The 22,782-nt window shown below is 32.4% G+C and overlaps 1 protein-coding gene and 1 long non-coding RNA gene across 10 annotated transcripts in view; one reads left to right on the plus strand and one right to left on the minus strand.

Moving 5' to 3' along the window:
* LOC111055207 (unconventional myosin-Ia) overlaps positions 1-22,782 on the minus strand; it is a 126,221-nt gene that overhangs the window by 50,003 nt on the left and 53,436 nt on the right. For all 6 annotated transcript variants that reach the window (XM_039434362.1, XM_039434361.1, XM_039434359.1 and 3 more), the window contains 7 exons: positions 17,051-17,253; positions 15,424-15,470; positions 14,271-14,334; positions 13,857-13,870; positions 13,242-13,326; positions 12,108-12,214; positions 5,826-5,973 (listed from right to left, as the gene is read on the minus strand). In XM_039434362.1, the coding sequence (XP_039290296.1) occupies positions 5,826-5,973; positions 12,108-12,214; positions 13,242-13,326; positions 13,857-13,870; positions 14,271-14,334; positions 15,424-15,470; positions 17,051-17,253 (668 nt within the window). The remainder of the gene's footprint in view (positions 1-5,825; positions 5,974-12,107; positions 12,215-13,241; positions 13,327-13,856; positions 13,871-14,270; positions 14,335-15,423; positions 15,471-17,050; positions 17,254-22,782) is intronic.
* Positions 17,270-22,776, plus strand: LOC111055209. Of its 4 annotated transcripts, none has more exons than XR_002606347.2 (4): positions 17,270-17,284; positions 19,333-19,474; positions 21,182-21,283; positions 22,602-22,776. It is a non-coding gene; the product is annotated as an uncharacterized LOC111055209 (long non-coding RNA). The 4 variants fall into 4 exon arrangements; XR_005572016.1 differs by lacking the exon at positions 17,270-17,284 and adding an exon at positions 17,903-17,917; XR_005572017.1 differs by lacking the exon at positions 17,270-17,284 and having other exon boundaries at positions 19,454-19,565.

A 22,782-nucleotide genomic window follows, 5' to 3' on the forward strand; every position in this document is an offset into this window, starting at 1 on the left:
GATAGAGCTTTCTGCTATCTTATAATTATAACAATTGATCTGTAATTTTCCAATCATTTACTAATTTTTATTTTTCTTAATTGCATTAATACTTTGTTAATGATACTCTCGTTTATTTTGTTTAATTATCTAGATATATATTTAGTAATGTTGTTCTTGTGTAATGGGTCTGTCGAGACCTAGCACACTGTCAATGAAATCAATCAATCTCTCTCTCTTTCTCACACAGACACACACCAAATCTTATTCACACAGAGTAGCAGTAGATAGAGAATTGAACCTATATACTTAATACTGTAAAGCCTCAACCAGCTCCCAATAAGTACGGTATAGAACTTTTTACATCTTGTGTAATACATAATTTAAAATACTATGACAATTCATTGATTGAAAAAGGTTGTCATACTCGATATTATCCTGTAAAAATAGAGAAAAAAAAATTGTGATTCAATTTCAGCTTCCTCAATAAAATTTCACACAAATAGACAAAAATAATATAAAAATACGTTGATTTTTATTGAATAAAAAATTGAAATATTTTTATTTTACAGCTAATAACAATTTTTGGGAAACACTGGTATTATTATTTTACAGTACTAGTACTTTCTTTCTATAGGTTCAAATTCTTCATAGGAATAGAATTCTTCATTAATAACATTAAAGTGCTCACAGAGTTTTTATTTTCGACTATTTTAGAGTCCCCGCGAACCGTTTTACTGATTCGAGGGCGCTGAATCCGAATCTGAAATCAAAATTTTTCTTCTATCTCGATTTTTAGGCAATTTAGATTTTTGGTAACTACACGCGCCCGGCCGGGAGAGCCTACACACTCACAGATTTCGCCCGAGCCGAGCCGAGCCGAGCGAGCCAAGCCGCGCCAGTAGCCCTGGACGGATTTGGCTCGGCTCGGCTCGCAATAAAATCGCCTACACACTCACGGATTTCTCCCGAGCCGAGCCAAGACAGGCCAAATCCGTACGTGTGTAGGGCCCTTAACACTCCCTGCTTCCTTCACAGTTACCCTCTACCTTCGCCGCTCCATTATGTTTTGACTCTCAGGAATACTGACAGTTTAGAATGAATCTCACAATAGAGCCTCACAATCATATCTGATCATCTGTCGATCCTAATCGAATGAACAAGTCGCTTAAAGCTTTCTATAAATTTCCTTACAGAGATGACTTTACTTTCCTTTTCAATTGCACTATTAACGTAATAAAACTCAAAAGCAGTAGCATCAGCAAGCAAAATCATAGGCAATCTTTAGTACCCAGCTTGTATGATTTGATGTAAAACCAATAAATGAAAATAGCTTCGGGTCCAAAGAATACATCCTGCTTAAATTGGAGTAAATATATTTTTAGTTGCTATAATATTAATGCATCTTTATACAGTAACTAGTTTACTTGTGTAGCAAGTGATATTCCAGTAAAAATAGACACGAAAAGTTGAAGGGTTGTTGCTAGCAAAGACCTTAAAGAGACATAGACCCACAATGTCTATGCCTTCCCAATGATAGCTCTTACTTGAAATTGAAGGCCGCCATTGGGGTATTTTAGCACGAAATATTATATCTATATATTTGTAATATTATAGATTACAAAGGCATTGGTATGTAATAATCTTATAGGTTGCCCCCTCAATGGCCAATTTCAATTCCAGGTACGACACTAGCGCTGCATGTGAGTCTATGCAGCTTTAAGGTCTTTGGTTGCTAGTAGTTACACAAATTTTCATTTATTAAAATATTTCTATTCGTACAGATGTTTCATTTGATAAATGGAATGAAAATAAAAGAAAAGTGGAATAATGACAAACACTGGCCGCAAGTAACTTTTTGTGTCTACTTATCTTGTCTATAAGCAGCAAGTAATAACACTTGTTTAGACAAAGTTATTAACAAAATGTTAATAAATTAATCCTTATAAATTCTATCAGATTGAACATAACTTATCATACACATGATGAACATATGTCTCTGTCAAGTTCCGTTCAATCTAATAGAATCTATAAGGATTAAGTTATTAACATTTTGTTAATAACTTTGGTGTAAACCCACCTTTTAATAACACTTGTTTATTCATTTACAAGCACCGCAAGAGTTCTATTTTAAAACTTGACAAACTGAAATCCGAGTGGAATCTTGAAGAGTTTGAAGTATCCCGTATCCTATCCCGTACGTGTACAAGCCAGTTTCGAAAATGGCATTAATGTCCGAAACATGTTGTGGCAAAATAATTTGAAAAGGAACTGAGATTTATATTTTTATTTGTATATAAGCCAGTTATTTCCTTTATTATAGTACAGATAAGTTCTTCAACTTGGTACTAACATAATAAAGTGACAGAACTCAAATCTTGTTTCAACTTAAGTCAACCTGACAAAATTGGACTGATTATTAATTTAGTTACCAATCTCAACCATCTGTAAATTAGTTACAGAATTGAGAAATGTGTCAAAAGTGTTTACAAAACACTTCAATTTTAAGGTGTGGGTGTTATTTTGGTTCGATGTGACAGCTGTTGGTAATGCGACATACATACCGCCGATAATCGATTCCCTGCCACACTCGTACCAATAGTATCAGAATAACTTGTGCAACCCGCAGCGATCCAATTTTGGAAGTCATTAAGATTGCCTGGCAGAGGTGAGAACATGAATCTTATCCTCAATGAAACCCCACAGGAAGAAATGCATCGGTGTTAAATATGGTGAGCGAGGTGGCCATGCAATTGGCCCTGGATGGTAAATCCAGCGAAGTTAAAGCAATTGTCTAGAAAATCCCAAACTTCTCCGTAGAAATGAGCTGGTGCACCATTATGCTGAACAAGATGAACAAGTGCCCTTTCGAGCGGCAAGCGTCCATTTTTAACAGAAAATGTTGAAACGAAATTGCTCATTCACTTACAATAATTGACAGCACGTCGTGTAAAATACATCAAAACCAGCTCGGAATCAATCGAGAAAGCTTCATCATTAATTTCAATCAAAGTTACTTTATATTAAAGTTTCTTTAAATGGTGGATTTACTTCTAAATAGATCATTTGGATGTTGTCCTATAATCTTGAGGATCGTAATAAAGAGTATATTACGTAAGGTTATGTCTTCATTTCTTTTTTAGTCTATCATGCCCTCTAAGAACAGCCATTTTTATAGAAAAACTAGAGTTCTAACCTACCAACTTTTTAATTTTAAATAAAGATCAAGGCCTGCAACAGAATACTCCAATACGAATATCTAAACTCATTATTTACTAGTAGTTCTGTGAACAGTAGACCTCGCGCAGTTATAAACCGCAGCCTCCTCTTATACTGTTCATCAGAGTAAATTCTGTATGTATGTCGTGTCGGTGAGATATCGGTGTGAAACGGCTAATGGCTGTTGGGGTTGATGTATCAAAAATGCTAACATCAAAAGCTAATCTCAGGACAGCCCAAGTTCAAAGCAGAGAAAGTTAGAGAGACAATACTATGTTATTTTAGTTATTAATTGCATGCGTTATTGCACGCAATCAATAGTTCATTTATTTATTCAAATGGAGACAACGGGTTTCCCCAAATATGCCTCCTTAATAATAAAAATTGTACAGATACAAATAAAAAAGAAAAATAATACGAACTTATGCAATAATAAATAATACAAACAACAAAAATACTACCTAATTTAAAAATTAAAAATACAAAGATTTCAAATACTTATGAAAAAAGTAGAAATAAAACAAATTGAGAATTCAAAATTCCAAAACTTGTAGCAATTAAAGAATATAATAACAAATAATGAACAACAATTTTATCAATAGAATAAATAAATTTTATAACTGAACGACGTCCCAAACCATAATACACATCCACACTGATACACCAACTATTTATTTGATCAGATCATGCTTACACAAGATATAATTATCATATAACGCTTTCCGGAATTTAGCGCGAGAAAACCAGACAAGTTGTTATACAGGGTGGGTGAAAGGTCCGAGAACGGCTCAATATCTCATACACAAAGGTAATTTGGTGGTGGGTGTGATTGGGGATCCTACTCAAATTGAAAATACTACTTCACTATGACTTCAAAAATCTGGTCCGCCATCTTGGATCCGCCATATTGAATGCAACTTTATTTTTTTAAATAGGAAGGTGGTCATGCGATACATGATTTCGATACGAAATTTCAAGGAAAAATGAATGGCGGAAACCGCATATCGATATCTCAAACCGTTCAGAAGATATTCACTTTATTAATCAATACTATTTAAAGCAGAAAGGAGAGAAAAAAGTATGAGTACGGCTTAGTATCTCATAAAGGATTGTGATTCCAAGGTGAGTGTGATTGGGATTGGGGATCCCTCTCAAATTGAAAATACTACTTTACTATGACTTCAAAAATCTAGTCCGCCATATTGAATGCAACTTCATTTTTTTAAATAAGAAGGTTGTCATGCTATACATGACTTCGATAAGAAATTTCTAGAAAAAATGAATGGAAAAACCGCATACCGATATCTCAAACCGTTCAGAGGATATTCACATTAATAATCAATACCACTTATGTATTTCATTTCTGATATGCATGATATTGATTAATAATATGAATATCTCCTAAATGGTTTGAGATATAGATATGCGGTTTCCGCCATTCTTTTTTTCTTCAAATTTCGTAACGAAATCATGTATCGCATGACCACCTTCCTATTTAAAAAAATAAAGTTTCATTCAATATGGCCGATCCATGATGGCGGACCATATTTTTGAAGTCATAATAAGTAAAGTAGAATTTCAATTTGAGTAGGATCCCCCATCACACCCACCGTCAAATAACCTTTGTGTATGAGATATTGAGCCGTTCTAGGACTTTTCACCCACCCTGTATAAGTTCTTTGCATCCTATATTTAATAGTGCATAAAAATTGCATTCAATGAGGCATGCAATTTATAGTCTACACAGCTGCTGATTTTTTACCAAGTTACATTGAGATATTGCATTGCATGCGTCATGGCATGCAATTTATAATCTTTCGACAGCTGATTATTTATGATAAATAATTCTATAGTCTGATTTTTACTCTAATATTGGCGTATGAAGGAGGCTCCTTTTTCCTTTTATATTATCCTTGAAATGCAAATTTCCCAAATACCTTGTATATACGTCGACGCGCAATTTAAAAAGGAACATACTTGTCAAATTTCATGAAATTCTATTACCGCTTTTCGCCGTAAATGCGCGACATATAAACATTTAAATATTAAGAGAAATGCCAAACCGTCGAATTGAATCTTAGACCTCACTTCGCTCGGTCAAAAAATGCATTTGAATATTTATTATAAAGAGCTAATATTAATACTACTAATACGAGCATAAAAGTGAATTAATTTTCCATAAAATTCTATTACTGAAATAATGTTTGATAATTCTACTTGGAACCACCATGCACTAAAACTTCGGATTCAAGAAATTGAGAAATTTTATAAATATACATCTCTACGCATGCGGAATTTTTATTCATCAAACATTACCGTAACTAATACTGTACCTATATAGAACTCAATAATCAATTACAGTATTAAAAAGTATTCTATCATCATAATCTAAACAAGAGAATAATCCAAACGTCCAAGCATCTAAACTTCAAAGTTGAAGGAAGGATCAAGGAAAGGTATGATTTGGCAATAAAAAACTACTACATGCGAATCTACTGATTTTACTTTAAAATAGAATGCAAAAATACATACAAGTACAGTATGGCTTCTACGAATGTACATTAATCGAAGAGAATGAAATAGTTGAGATGAATGTATAGTATAGTGAGCACTTTAGTGATGCGTACCATAATCATTACTGATAGTGCAGCCTTCGGTACCGTCAATGTTGTTCGTGGGTACAAACCCAATGTTACCAAGTTTCAATACGCAAGCGACTATCCTTAAAATGTTGACAATTTCTTCTTGTGTGAATCCTAGAAGCTCCATTGCTTTCTGAAAACAGAAATAATATTTGCGATTGATTACAGCTTCTCTAAAGTAGATAAACAGGATATTCCCGACATTGTAATATCAGTCATGTATAGTTATAAATTTCAAACAAATTGATTGAAAAAACTAGCTAATTTTCATTACCAAAAACACATCATACATTTTTTATTGCGGATGATGCCCGCCTAAGCGTGCAAGGGTAATGGAGAGTGCATTGGTGAATTGATTAAATGATCAAACATCCAAGCCATCAGTGGGATTCGAACCAGGCCACGAACCAGGCGTGAGGGAGTGTTATCAGAGAGAAGGTCGTAACGCTCCTTACCACTGGACCAACCCGGCCGGCGAACAATACAATCAGTTAAAAATAGTCAGAGATTAATATATCTATATGAGAATATTTAGATATTCTAAAATATGAAAATATTTTCAGATAAAAAATCAGAAAAAAAATATTTGAGCGAAATAATATTGAGCTAGGAATATTTCTTTTCTCAATTTTACTTTTGTACATTTTGATATGATTTAGGAAATTATTTTATTTATTTGGAGTTCGGCTCAACGCTTCTATTATTCAACTATCACTGAACTAGTAATACATCACCAACGGTTCTCTGTGTTGAAAAACGGTGAAAATTATCAATAGTGATGAACTGACTGGTTGATACTTATCAATTAGATAATGCTATTATGTTTATTCATCGTCATTATGTCTATTATTTTCTTCCTATAAAAATATTAGGAGCTCTTTCATGATTAATTTAGAGTAATTATATAAATAACGGAGCTGAACATTTTAAAAGCACTGTATTTTTTCTCTTGTAATTATCTACAATACAATTTGGTATTCTTAGATTATTCAGAAAATTATTTTATTTGATCTGTAGTAAGAGTTTATTGTGACATTCAGTTTACATTGACTAGAGAAAATACACCTTCTGTGACGATGTTTTGATTATGCTAATTAACTCGGACCAGTATATAGTATTATTATGTTATCAATAATAACTCATCTCTTTTATTTTAATTTTTTTATTTTCTTATTTGAATTTTCTACAACTGTCCTATTGGGATTACGTTTGAGTAAATAAATATTAAATCTTCGGAACTGAACATTTGAACATAGAATATTGTTTTCTTGGAAATATTTTATTTTCTCTAGAAAAGGAATGCTATCATTTTTTCAATCGCTATTATCTTTTTTGAGCTGAATTTTGAAGCACTGTATATTATTTTAAAAAATTATTTCATTTTTATTCTTTGATAATTCAAACAATTATTTTTTCGTAGTTTGGGTTTATTGATTTCACTAAATGACTCTTGACTGGTAAATTATTGTCATGTAGGCTATTCTTCTATAATTAATACTGCATTTAAATTATGTAGTATTGTTTACTATTATCATTATTAGTATTGATATAATTATCAGGCTACTAGCCGGAGTCTACTGGCTCAATCTCGACTTCCATTTGAGCAAGGACGGTAACTGAATGAATGTGTTAGATGAATTGAGTGATTACAGACACGTTGGATGTGAGGAGTTTGATGAATGTGGTGTGTATGCTGACTATTTTAGAGAGAACGGCATGAATGCTTCAAGTATTATTCATTTAAATTATAGAAGCATTTTCTTTCAACCATTCTTTCAGTCTACTTTTCAAATTCACTGAATTGTCCATATGTTTAAGGTGTTGAGGCAGGGAGTTGAGTATCTTCTTACTGATGTGACTAGGATTTTTTTCATAAAACGCCGTCCTGTGTTGTTGTATCCTGTATGAGTTTCTCGATCGGGTGTTGTAGTTGTGGAGGTCGGCACCTCTTGACCACGATGATGCGTGTTTGAGGCCGAAAGCCGCGGATTCGAGAATATACAGAGAAGGCAAAGTGAGTATCCCTGTTGCTCGGATAATGCTCTGCATGATGTTCTAGGTGGTTTCTTCAGCATTATTCTAAGTACTCTTTTTTGCGCTCTGAACACTCTGATCATTTCTGGTGACGTGCCCCAAAACAGCAACCCATAGGTAAGGAGAGGCTGGAAGTAACCGTAGTACGCCGAAAATACTATTTGCTGGTGCATTGTTTTTGACAGTCTAGAGATTGCAAATGTGGCCTTACTGAGTTTCTTCATTAAGTTGTGAATGTGGTCATTCCATTTCAATCAAGAATCCATTTTTATTCCCAAGAAGTTGCAGACATTTGCCGGTTCGATCTGTTGGAGATCAATTCCAAAATCAAAGATGACTGGTGTGTTGAGATGAGTTATGGAGAAGCTGAGGTAGCATGTCTTCTTGATATTCACCTTAAGAGCATTTGCTTCACACCAATTGTGGATGCCATCTACTACCTGTTCTCCTCGATGTTGTAACTCCTGATTAGTATCTCCTATAATGAGGAAATTGGCATCGTCGGCGAACATAACACTGCTGGCTCCTTCTATATTGCTTGGGAGATCGTTGATGTATAATGAGAACAATATCGGGGCAATATTGTTCCCTGCGGCACTCCTCTCTTCAACTTTCCAAATTTAGATCTGTATCTATAATTTTCTACTTGCTGATTTTCTGCTTCAATTTCAACGACCTGTGATCTTTCTGTTATGAATGACCTCAACCAATCAAATGCTGATCCTCTGACCCCATAGTAGTGAATCTTTTCCATTAAGATATTGTGATCCAGGCTATCATAGGCTTTTTGAAGGTCAATGAACAATCCTAACGCCTTTTTATTATCATCTAGAGCCTCATATATTCTAAACAGGAACTCATTTACGGCATCAGTGGTGGATTTTCCTTGCTGAAATCCAAATTGGTATGGAGAAAGAACTTTATTCGATTTAAGGTGCTCTGTTACTGTTCTTTCTGCTAGTTTTTCTAATAACTTTGTTAATGTTCCTACAAGGCGGACTGCCTTCACTTCGACCTGCATTGACCATATTTTTGTCAAGCACGTTGATAAGGAGGCCCTCCGTCCAGCTGTTTTCCGTGCTGACATTACCGACCATTAGGCGACATCAATACTAATTAAAAATAAGAACTACTCACCCAACATGAGACCTGCACCTCTATATGCTTCCATTGACTACTTGAAATTATCAGCGACTGTTTCACAACAAAACTGGGATGATATAACCATAGAAAGCGTCAATCAATGAATCAATGTACTGAATCCTTTATCAGAAAAATCAAAGAAGTACAGAATAGTTGTACAACTCACAAATCAAAAACCGTTAAATCTAAGAAAATAAAACCCTGGATCACCGATTCGCTTATTAACTCCATTAAAAAAGAAATAAATTAAGTAAGCTTGTTATCAGACAACCATTTAATTTGCAATTAAAATTATACTATAATAACTATAGAAAAACCTTGAACAGATCATTAAAAAATACCAAAAATAGCTACTACAGGCAAAAATTACTATCCGCTACTAAACCCATATCATTTTGGATAACTATTAATGAGATATCGGGTATTAATCCTCAAAATAACTCATTCCCAATTCAAAAATTTCTAAATGGTAATGATGCTAACCGGAATCCCCAGACAGAGAGTTGTTCTACCACCTTTGACGTAACCAATCAATTTAATAATTTTTTTAGAAAGTTGGAGAAGCTCTTGCAAATGTTATAAAAAAATGAAAACCAAAATGATAACCTACTTCATATGAACTACCCGCCAAGCAACTCGATTTTTGTCTAGCAACTTGTAAGTGAGTTGGATGTGGAAAATTGCATTACAGAGTTGCCTGGTGGTTCTTTACCCGGCTGTGATGGTATACCAGCAAGTCTTTTGAAAAACAATATTAACTCTATTATAGTGCCCCTCTGACACATTATTAATAGAAGCTTCACTACGGGTACTTTTCCAGACGTTCTCAAGCTAGCAAAAATCATTCCATTCTATAAATCTGGTGCCAAAGTCGATTTGAATAATTTCAGACCAATCAGCCTTCTCAGCTTCATTTCTAAGGTTATCGAAAAATGTTTCAAGAAGCAATTCACCAAATATCTGAAGAATAATAACATTCTAATAGATAGCCAATTTGGGTTTAGGGATGACCGCAAATCTTCCAACTGTTTCTTCCAGGTCAGTGATTATTTGAGACAGGGCATAAATAATAACAAATATATCCTATTGCTATTTATTGACCTGGCAAAGGCATTTGACTCTAATGATCATGATTTGCTGATAAATAATCTAACGGCCAATAAACTAACAGGAATTACTGGTGTAGCACATGATTGGGTCAAAAGTTTTCTGTCGAATCGCCGCCAATTGGTATCCATTGGAGAAGTAGAAAGCAACGTACAATACATTAGATATGGTGTGGTCCAAGGTAGCACCCTTGGTCCGATTCTATTCCTGGTTTACATCAATAATATCAATCAGGAAAATATGTCTGGAAAATGATGCTTTTTGCTGACGACACCGCAGTCTATTTTGAGGGGGACAGCTGGGAGCATGTCTACAGAATTGCTTCAAGTGAGCTGAGGCAATTGAAAAGTTGGTTCAATACAAATATATACTCAGTATGAACATTAAAAAGACCAAATGTTTGCCTATTTTCCTACGTGACAGCCGTGCTCCTCCTACCAACATTAAACTGAGGATTCATACATGCGGTGCTGATTGGTGCGACGATTGCAGCTGTGATGTGATAGAAACCGTGTATGATTACAAATACCTAGGTATATACATAGATAGTCGACTGACATGGAGCACTCATGATAGATAGACTCATCGCTGTGAATGCGCAACATATAAACATTTAAACATCAAGAAAAATGCCAAATCGTCGACTTGAATCTTAGACCTCACTTTGCTCGGTCAATTATAAAAGCTGGCCTTAGCCTTTGCAGAAGATTTCCATCTGATCAGTTGTTCCTGACTTTTGATGTTTTCAGATTAAGGCAACTCTTCATCAATGCAGTTCTTTTGTACATGTTTAAGAATAAAATATACTTCAATTCGGAGTCTAATCACCCTCATTTTACTAGGCATGCCCGATTCCATCACTCGGGCCTCCCGCGTAACTTACGCTCAGCTTGCAACAGGGATATATCATTTCTGTGTCACACCATTATGAATAATATTCCTCATGAAATTAGTCAGCCGGGCATAGCCTATATAAAATATCCAAATACAAAAAATCGTTTCAAACTGGCTGAAGACTATGGATGTAGATCAATATGAGCGGCTGCTACAATCTGCCTACCAACACTGAATTAGCCTATCTAATTTCCTCTTTTTTTCCCCTTTCTCTCTTTGTCAACCGACTGTCAAGTGTAATAATAATAATAATAATATTTTAGGAGACCCTTTTCTCATGGATAAATCCTTTGCCATTGTGATTGCTCCGTATTCAACGTGTCTGGGTGTGTGTGTGTGTCTTATATTAATATTAAATAACATAAAATACTATCAGTAGAATAAAACATATTATACAGTTCTGAACTCATTGACCCACGAACAGGCCTATTAGGCCTATGTGGGTAATTATTATTTCATTATAAGGGTTCAGAAATTTTGCTAAGCAGAGCAATGTTCTCAGATCTAAGGCTAAACTATAATAGTCTGAATATCTTTATTTATAACACTATTAATAGATACCAATCTTTATTATTTCTTATAAGATGTATCACTATAATAGAATAATATAATTATTATTGTATAGAATTATTGTATTACTCCTTATGTCATGATGTCTTAAGTTTTATTTTACACAGTTGTTACGTTGTGCTGCATGCATTTAGTGCCCTTTTTAAATATTATAATCATGTATAATTTGGCGAAATAAACTCAATTCAATTCAGTTATAATTATCAGTCTGGAACAATAGAATGCAACAAGTCTAAATTCAATATTCAATAAATTCAAAACCCTTGCGTCATTATAGACTTGAAAATGCTAGTTTTGAAAATGTTCATTCTTCATATTAGAAAAAAAAATTAATTCAAGTGTTGTAATGGCCATTAGCCTTATTGTAAAAGGCTACAATAAAATATTGTAGAACCACCAATACTGTATTACACCAATGGAAGAAACTTTGGAAGAAGAACATCAGGAGAAGGGAATACATTTAAATTTTGATTATTTACAAATATATCAATTAATTATTTAAATTTTAATTTCACTCACTCTTGTAGTGACGAAATCTCGTTTATCGTCTATATTCTCTAAATGTAGAGATCTGCTAGATCTCAGGAAGGCATAGTTATCAATGTTCCGCTGAAGTTTCAACGATTCTGGAATAAATAATAGAGTAATTTAAGAATAGTACATAAGAGATTACTAGTGCATACACGAACAATTAGTATGAGAACAGAAGATTCTTCAAATCAGTGGATACTAAACAATACGTCTAATATAATAATATATATGGTCGAGAATCCATTTCCGTAAACCATAGGCAATTTGATTATTATAATATAATCAACTTCATGAGGAGCTCTTGAAATAATCGAGAGATACCTCTTAAGAATGTTCCATGGAGAAATTCCTTTGATGTTTACAATAAAGTTTTGGTGCTTTAACACAGCTTCAAGGAGGCTTTAATAATGTTATTAAATAACAATAATTATGAAAATTTTTGTTATCGAGTTCGAAGGGCTTGACAATAATTATTGATAGATTTCAATGGACTGAAATAGATAGGGAGGGCTACAACTCAACAAGTTCAATTATTACAGGAATAAAATATTTCAATAATTATTAATGGGTGGCGCAGGAAAACGAGGAATACTGAATCTTGCAGTTCACAGCACTATTTAGACGTTGGATGCAGTGTAGTGTTGGATGGTTACTGAATCAAGAACTAATCAGTGTTTATGATTAATTATTACTAGTAGTTCTGTGAACAGTAGACCTCACGTAGTTTTCTCATCCACATATATCTGGTGTCACCTGTTCACTGGCATCTCCAGATATCTGTTTATTGCATGCAATGAATAGTGCACTTGTCAGCTGATAGATTATGAATAATTCTATAGTCTGATTAATCCTATCCCCAAAGTAGATTATATATATATATAGTGATATCGAAGTATGGAGGAAATTCCTTTTCCTTTCATATTACCCTTAATATGCAAAATTCCAAGAAACCTTGTGTATACATTGACGTGCAGTTAAAAATGAATATTCCTGCCAAATCTCATAGAATTCTACCAACGCGTTTGGCCGTAAATGCGTTCAATACATACAGACAGACGAAACAAACAGAGTTGAAACATAGACCTCACTTAGTTCGGTCAATTAATGACTGATAATACTTACTGAGCAACTGGATATCAGCCCCAATCAATAACTGATAGAATATGTGGAAGTTTCTCTCTCCTTGAGCTTGTGTTGTAACTCTCGACTGAAAACATCAATGTTGATAAGAATATGGAAAACGTATTATGAATAACACATACATTTCAAACTCTTGGAACTGTATAATTGAAAGGAAAATCTAAAAACAACTCAACTAGTTTTTGGTTTACTACATGGAAATTTATTCTAATAGTAAATTAAAATGGTTGTTGAGGAACGAGTAATTATTATATTTGGAAAATCATAGTCTATTATAAGCACTTATACATTGAATCACGTATATCACATGAATGAAAAATTGGAATTCAATTAAAAATATGCTATAAGAATAGAAATCATACATTTTGTATATACAAATTATTTAATAATTTAATTATTGATTACAAAAAAGTTTTCTTTATCTTCTGTATTCTGATAGTGATAAACACTGTGATATTTTTCATATGAATTTGATTTTTTTTACAATTCTAGCCCTTCCACCGTAGGAGTGTATAGATTTTTAATGTGTTATGAAACTGTACACAATTTTTAAGAATAGTAACATTATTTAATGTCATTAATTCCAAAACAAATTACCTTTTCCAAGAGGTCTAGCAGCATGTAAAAAAAATATATTTAGTACAAATTGTTAATAAATAATAAAATACAGAAACATTGTTTAGAAGTAAAATTCGAGATATTATGAACTACAGTTTTAAATAATTAATTAAACAAGTAGCCTATTAATATACAAGTATAATATTCGATTTTTTTTATAGAAACTATTGACAGAGATTATGGTAGCAACAAAGTGGATTTGAAATTACAACTCCAAAATAACAATAAAATTTTATTTCAACTTATCCAATTAGCAAAACTAGGAAGCGTAGTTCTGACTAATGTTTGAACTAACCATAACTACTGAAGTTATGGTTAAAATGATAACTAGTTTATATTTTATGGAGTGATTCCTATTTACATAATATAGTATTATATTGTGATGATACTTACAGTTTGTGATTGTTCCTCCGACAGGATCACCTTTATGATCAAATTCTATATCAAAGTATTTACCCTGGAAATGCAATTAATAGGTTAGAAACATTGTAAAGAGCAATTAATTTTTTGGGTAACCAATTCAGTAGTTTTACTCTAATATTTTGGTGTAAATTTTATTATGATACCTAATTAATTTCAAAGTTTTTTCTTACTTTTCTTGCATCATACTTTTCTATTAATTTAATTGTTTTTATAGGACATTATACAATGACTGACAACTGTTTTTATCTCATTTCCGCATCTGTAGGTTGAATTGTACCATAGAGAAATGATAGCATAAGAAGATATCCCATGGTATAGGGCATTTATGTTCCAAATTTCACTGTTAACTGATACTCCTAGAAGTTATTTTTCTATAAGGTATGTTAAATTGGTAGTCGATATCTTCTTACGCTATCTATAGCCTATTTTCTCTATCATTGTAGCCTACCTTCTAGATTCAAGTTGAATCCATAACATGCTCAACATCTACTTGAATCAACAGAACTTGGAGAAGAGTCTACATTGGTATAGTGGATTCAAGTTTCTGTTCTTGTAAACTTAACTTCAAGTTTGCAAAATACATGCATTTTATACAATACTTGAATTCAAGTAAACGTGACTCAGGTAAACAACCCTAACTATTAAAAAAGATAACTGTTCATAATTAAGGAAAATACCTCGACAGAACAACTATTAGAACAAAATAAAGACCGGCAAACTAAAAATTCAAGTCGAGATTATGTTGTTAACTTAAGAGTAAATTGAACTATTCATTTTTAAAAATCAGTTTATCTGAGGAGTAGAGGAATTATATCTTTTGGGTTCTGGTTCTTTGGTCAAAAACATTCTGAGCTTCAGTAGAAAATTATTTGTTGAGAATTTAAAAAGGAATTCAAGAGATAAGTTCATTTTTTCCAGTTTTTTTAACTGAACGAATAAATGGTAGATTGAATAAATTTTCAAATTGTAGAATATCAACGATAACAAATGTTAACTAACACGAATAATATCAAAATTAAATTAATAATGCAGTACGGTAATAGATAGGAATAAATAACCGGAGAAATTAAATTGACACAATGTGAGGAAAATAATTCTTGAATAGGGTAAATGTTATACTCACAAATCTTGATGAGTTATCATTCCGATATGTTTTGGCGTTTCCAAAAGCTGAAAACAGAAAACAAAATCAATTATTATGCTCAATATTATACCGATTAAAACTAGCTTCAATGTCAATACTGCATTGGAGTGAATGTATAACTGGAAAGAGCTTTTGAAAATATTATGCTAATTAGTAAAAGTAGGCAACTGATATAAATTGAAATAATTTTTTGAACACTTAATGTTACATTACAGTATGAGTTTTTCTATGTGAGTCTCAATCAAATAAATACAAAATTCAATGTTAATGAAGCAGTATTGAAGTGTGGATAGGATTTATTTTTTTCTTGAAAACGTTTTTCTTCATGTTGATTTGACACATGAGCATTTTGGCTAGGATAATGTTTGGTTTCTACTTTAATATAAAACAATTTGTGAGAAATTCCAACAAATAAAATTAGTTTTCAACAAATTTTCGACGCTCTGTTTTTGGATGACTATCAAATTATTTCAACTAGTTCTCTTCAACACCTATACAGGATTATACAATGCATTACTACTTGTCAATCTGCAAAGAAAATCCAAAATTGAGTATGACCAGCGCTACACTCTGTCTCGCATCTTAGCGATTATTATGACAAAATAAACACGAATTACCCAAAAACCTTCTATAACCATCCATCCATCCTACTTGCCCGAAATAGTCAAAAGCGACTTTCTTTTCATCCAGAAATTACATGATGAAAATTGCATTAATGAAAACGATGGTTTCATTAGTTCAAACGATTAAAACAGTTTCTTGAATAATAATATTTTATTAACCAATAATAACCACCAATTATATTATTAATAATATTATTTTGATTATTTATTATTTAAAATTATTTTCTCAATAATAACCACCAATTACAACAAATAAGCCACTGGAAAATAACAAATGATAATAATACAAAAATAGGTTGACCTCAAATGGAGCAGCGAAGGATTAACAAAGAATCAAACATGGAAGCTTCAAATAGAAATTTCAGTTAATCAACTGTTGGAATATTATTAGTGTATAATAATTATTTCAAATATCCAATGAAAGCTGTATAAATAGAACTGAGGAGTTCTGCTACTGCAAATATTGACCGAAGAACTAAATAGCAGAAGGAAATCTGAAGAATGAAACTGTTCAAAAATTGCGCCCAGACCGGAGAGTTACCCGGTTCGATTCCCTGTCTGGGCGCAATTTTTGGACATTCATTCTTCAAACTTTCTTCTGCAACTTAGTTCTTCGGTCAATATTTGCAGTAACAGAACTCCGTGGTTCTATTTATATAGCTTTCATTGGATATTTGACATAAGTACTATACAGTACCGGTAATAACAAAGAATCGTCAAGCAAAACCTAACCTCTTATTAGTACAGCTGTTTTTCGCTTACAGCCTTTCACAGAAGACACACAAACTATATTGATGTACATGCGTACATGACATGCCTACCGCAACGTCAGTGGTCATCCTTGGGGATGGGAGTGTGAGGGAGAACGGTGTCGACCTTCCAGCGACCGTAAAAATGTGGTCCTTCTAGCGACCGCTACCTGATAAACGGTCAGATTAAGTGAAATCATTCAAATGTTATATGAGTATGGTGACACATCATACCTTCAAGCAGCGGCCCACTCTGCACCAGCCGCTCCTTGATGACGGCGACATCCTTGGAGGAGAGAGGGGAGGAGGAGGAGACAAAGTGGAGCACCATCTTGGCGGCCTCTGTCTTGCCAGAGCCACTCTCACCCGACACCACCACACACTGGTCCTCGTTGCGGTCGCGCAGCCAACGGAATGCCGAACCGGCCACCGCGTAGCTGTCAATCACAACATACAAACTTACATACGGTATACATTCATAATTGGTTCCACCAAACCAACATTCTCACAATATGAAAAATTCTAGTATCATTATCCATCAAATATAGGAATCTCTTCATTACCCGAATTACAACTCGAGGAGCAATTCCTTAGAGGCGTCTCGAGACGCGCGGCTGTAAGCAGGCGTGTTGAGACGCGTGGTTAGAGCCGTCTCGCTATCACTCTGTGCTGGAGCACCATAACCTATAAATTCATTAGATTCGATGATTCAATAGATATAAATCGAAAAAGCAATATACTGCAGTAGCGAACAATTGTAATTCATCTGTGGTCATAATATAAAATTCATAAAACATGAAAGTCCAATGAGTCATCGCACCTAATGAATTTTTACTTTATGTGCTCCAGCCGTGAAGGTTCTAACCAAGTGGGCTCGACACGTCTCTAAGGAATTGCACCTTAAGGACGGGTAAACGCATAATGAGAAGGTAGAGGGGGTGGTGGTCGAGGTCGAATTGGAGGTACCTAAATGTAACAAACACATTTTGTGTTGGTGAGGTGGTCGAGATAAAGGTTTGCTGGCGCCCCATGTCACCTAATATATTTTTGTGTTACATTGACATGCCTATTGGGTTTTTTCTACTCGTTCACAGCTTTTTGGTAGTTATATTTCAATGTTTTCTCTATTTTGGAGCTATAATTCTTTCCTTTTATATTTCAGTATTTCTTTCTAAATATAAGCTCAATAAGTCTTGTAAGATTCATGTTTTCTTTTCAAGTCAATACTGTGCAATTTCTTGTATGAATCTTGCCAGAAAACAAATACATATGAATTTTATTTTAAAATATGAATTTTTCCTTCACATGCAAATTTTGCATAGGGAGTAATCCCTATTTTTAGTGAAACTACCTGACTGATCGAGATGAAACCTTCGGGATATCTTGTGTGAGCATTGGCGAAGTTTACTGACCAAATACCAAATATTTTTGGGATATTTCATATTCAAAGGTGATCTTCAAGGGGTTGAAGTTTTCCTCCGAGCAAAAAAAAAAAAAATACTAATCTGAACCAATTCCTACTTTCTAATAATTTAATAGGTTTAGCGATGTGGAACTTATAGTTGATTTTGAAGGATGAATGGAGATACCCCAATATAAGAACCCAAATTATTTCAAAAATTTTCAAGCAGTAGTCTAATCATATAAATCGACCTTAAACCATCTATGTTGAAATTTATTAAAGTGAAGAATACTATTCCTGGATTGATAAGTACTGGTCAAGTCCCAATTTATAGAAACTAGGTAATTTAAGATTCAATTGTATGTGTATTCTTTTGAAACATGAGGATAGTTTAGTTTTAGTTGGATGAACGTTTGAACGATATTTTTTTATTGTTTTAGAAGAGCACGGGGCGATCTAGTCATAATTCAAATAAGAAATATTTATGAGACATTTTTAGGCTACTTAGTAAAAAGTATAATGAAATTTCAATGAAGTGAAGTGTGTTAATAATAAAGTAAAGTAAGTAGGTAAGTAAATATTGTGATAACAATCAAGCTATGCAGTATAGGATAATAATAATATTATAGTAGAACAAAATTAAAAGTGGATGTAGGCTGTATTAATAAAATAATTCTCGAAACGGACACTGCAAGGAATGAAGGACATATTTGACAGTTCATGAAATACAAATAATAAAGAGAATATCTTTATAATACATCATATTGATGTTGTAGAACTTCTTCATAATATTAAAAAACACTGTTCAAGTTGTCAGAGTTTTAGATTGATAGAAGTAGATTTGCCACTAAAACAGCACTTTTCAATCATCAGGGAGAATATATTAAAAAAATAGTAGTTGCTTTTTGATAGGAGTAATCAGTTAAATTAGGTCTTGAGACAGCACTGATCTTCTGTGCATATATCGTACGATCCATTTAACTCGTTCTTGTAATGACAGTTCCATAAAAAATACGCAGAATGCCTTTCAAGATAACCGAATTGTTTATTTATTCTGCAGAGTTTTGTATTTGTAATCAGTGATTTTTTTTCTCTCAATTGGTTGTTTGGTCAGCAATGTACTTCTGTATCTCGTACGATCCCAAGCGCACGATTCAATTGGTCAGATAAAAATCATAGCCTCATCCTAGTCATTATTCTCAACTATAAATATTGACAGAAGACTCAAGAATTACAACACACTTCTTTTCTACTTGGTGAGTACACTGAACAATTCCTAAATAGCTTTTTCCTAACAAACTAAACATCTATTTTATTTTTTACACAAACTTCCTATTTTCTTAATAGGTATACAGTATTATCTAATTATGTTTCAAATTATTTCATAAGTTATATTCTTAGGAAACTCCTGACATAACTGAGTGAAAGTTACTAATTACACGTGAAATGTTTTATTTTCGCAACAAATTTCAATGTTAAAGCCCGATAATTGAACTATATAGCTTTTTTATTAGCATAGTGAGTTGGAATTTTATTATTAAATCGATTAAAAATGTATAATATAAGATTTTTCTTGCGGATCATAAGGAAGCCACATATTGAGTATGTAAATAGTAAATTGTCTTGGGTTATTTATTTATTTAATAAGACAATTTACTATTTACATACTCAATATGTGGCTTCCATCATGATCCGCATGAAAATCTTATATTATAAATTTTTAATCTGTTTAATAATAAAATTCCAACTCACAAATTTTGTTGAAGCAATTAGAAAATTATGTACTGTTAGCTATGTAAGGTCAGCTTATTTTGCATTTTTTCAAAGTATTCTTTTATATGGCGTGTTGTTTTGGGGTAACTGTAGCCATGTTAGCAGTGTGCTTTTACTTCAGAAAAAAGCCATCAGGATATTAGCAGATGCTCGTAATAGTACTGAGCATTGTAGACCTTTGTTTCTTAAGTTGAAGATCTTAAAAATCGTAAATCTTTATATATATCTACTGTTCTAATACATGTAAAAACAAAGGTAGAAAAAATTCCATGACATACCATGCATTCTTATGCAACAAGAAATAAGAATAGACTGAATATACCATTCCAAAGGCTTTCAAAGTCAATGAATAGCTACAATATTATAGGACTGAAACTCTACAATAAGTTACCTCTAAGCTTAGTAAATGAGTCTACAGATAGATTTAAAATGAAACTTTTCAACTGGTTAGTGAGAACACCAATGTATTTTCAAATACAAAATAAATAGAACATATATAAAACACCAATGGTACTTTGCTGTAAGTTGAGTAATTCTCATCGATTAAATAAATGTATTCTAGGCACGAGTTCTTGGATTCCGATATGATTATTGATGTTTGATTCCTTGATTGCTTAAAGCTTGTCTTTCTTGTTTTAACCATTTTCACTGGACCTTGTTTAGTAGGTACTTTAGATTTAGTTATGTTTATGTGTTTTTATATATATGTATACCGTATATACTTTCAATTACATTAACTTATAACCTTCTGTCTTGTATAATGTCTAGTATTAGTTTTGACTTTGTCTATTGCCAATGTTGCTTAATGACAATAAAAATTGATTTATTTATTCATGATATTGCCAAGAACTTTTATATTTCAATTTCAATCGTACTCTCAATATCAATTTGATTTTACCTAATAACTAATTAAGAACACACTTAAATAATGGATTGAGAATTTACCATTCATGAATAGTAAATCATATATTCACGTTAAACCACGGACGATTATTTTTCTGAACTCCATAAATGCTTCTCGAATTTTAATTGAACTAATATCTCATCTCTTGATTATGGCTTTCTCTAAGGTATAAGCAATTAATTAAAATATGAACAAGTTGTCTTCTCTCTAATACTCTTAAATCTTGAATATTTCTTTCTATTTGAATACAAACCTGTATTAAAAACATATTTTTATGAATTTACAGAATATTTACGCTAGTAACTGCAACCCACAAGCAAAACCTCTTTCAACCATGGGCAAGGAAAGGACTACCGTCAACATCACCATCATCGGACACATTGCCTGAGTAAGTACAGTCAATTTTTAACTTAAGACACAATAATTACCATTATTTTTCAAGTAATCTCAAATTCATTTCTATTTTATCTTCACACTGACGTTAAAACCTTATGTTACTTGCGTCCATCTATTTCCAGCATAAATTTTCTAATTTTAAATTATTTTACTAATAAAATCCAGTAAAACATTTCTAATTGAAGAAAGAAAAAGTTTTTCTAACAGGAGAAGTTTTATGAAATAGCCTGTTTCTTGATTTCTGAATATTGTATTTGTTTGCTTCATCCAATAGATAAATAAATATAAAATTATGAATTATTTACCTATAAAATAACTATTATTTAAATAGAAATAAAAATCTCAGTACCCTTTTTTGAATTATTTTATCACAACATTTTCAACATTCATGCCATTTTTAAAGTTTTTCATTGAATGTTTCAACATTCATGCCATTTTTTTCATTTTGAAAATGGCATGAATGTTGAAACATATTGTGATAAAATAATTCAAAAAAAGAGTACTGAGATTTTTATTTCTATTTATATTACAAGTAAAGAGAGAAAAGAGACAAATATTATTTACATTAGTTCATTCAATCTGAAACGTATTCAGTTTTTATTATGTGGGTAATATCTGGTACAATAAGTTGCTGAAATACAACAAGCTTAGTAGTGCTTCATTTTTCAAAACAAGATCATCAATTTTCAAAATGTAATTCAAGCTTCAATTCTATTCTCCACAATTCAAGAATAATGAATAAAAGTTTTGAAGAAGGATACACACCGTTTATAATATTATGATGAATGATAACCAATTAGAATATTTTCAAACTGAATTGAAATATCATGATGATTTCAATCAAGATGAGATATATTCCAGTTGTAGATAATTTGGTAACTAGGGCATTTTTGAGCAGTTTTTAACAATCATTAAAAGCACTTGCAATTAGGTAATGGATTCCCTTGTTTTATGGAAATGTGAACAATTTACTCAAGCAAGAAATCTTACTTGATTCAACATTTTCTTGAGAAGCTCAGGGAGCAAAAATTATACTTAAATTTCTATGGAATATTAATGAAAATCCTCTTGAATGATAATGAAATGAAAGAGTTGAGTGATTTCTAACTTACAGTAAAGAAAACATTGCATGATACTAATCACATTATTCATTGATTTTTGTTAATTAACAGTGTATTTCAAGTGTTTTGAGATTATTTTCATTTCTCATTGTTTATCTTTTGAAAGATAAAGAGACAATTCAACTAAGGGACCAGATTATTACATTACATTTTCAAAATTTACTAAATACATTTTTTAACTTGTTACAGATATTTCTTCAAACAACAAAATGGACTTCTCGATAGAAAGAATGATTACGGATGGATTTTCTACGACTTGATTTATGAAATACACAAATTCACACACATGTAGCTACATTCAAACACATACACATTAACACACTAAAAATGTTTGGCAATAAAGTTTCATATTTCTAAATTCCAATTACTG

The sequence above is a fragment of the Nilaparvata lugens genome, chromosome 8, assembly GCF_014356525.2.
Source record: "Nilaparvata lugens isolate BPH chromosome 8, ASM1435652v1, whole genome shotgun sequence".
NCBI classification, from domain to species: Eukaryota; Metazoa; Arthropoda; class Insecta; order Hemiptera; family Delphacidae; genus Nilaparvata; species Nilaparvata lugens.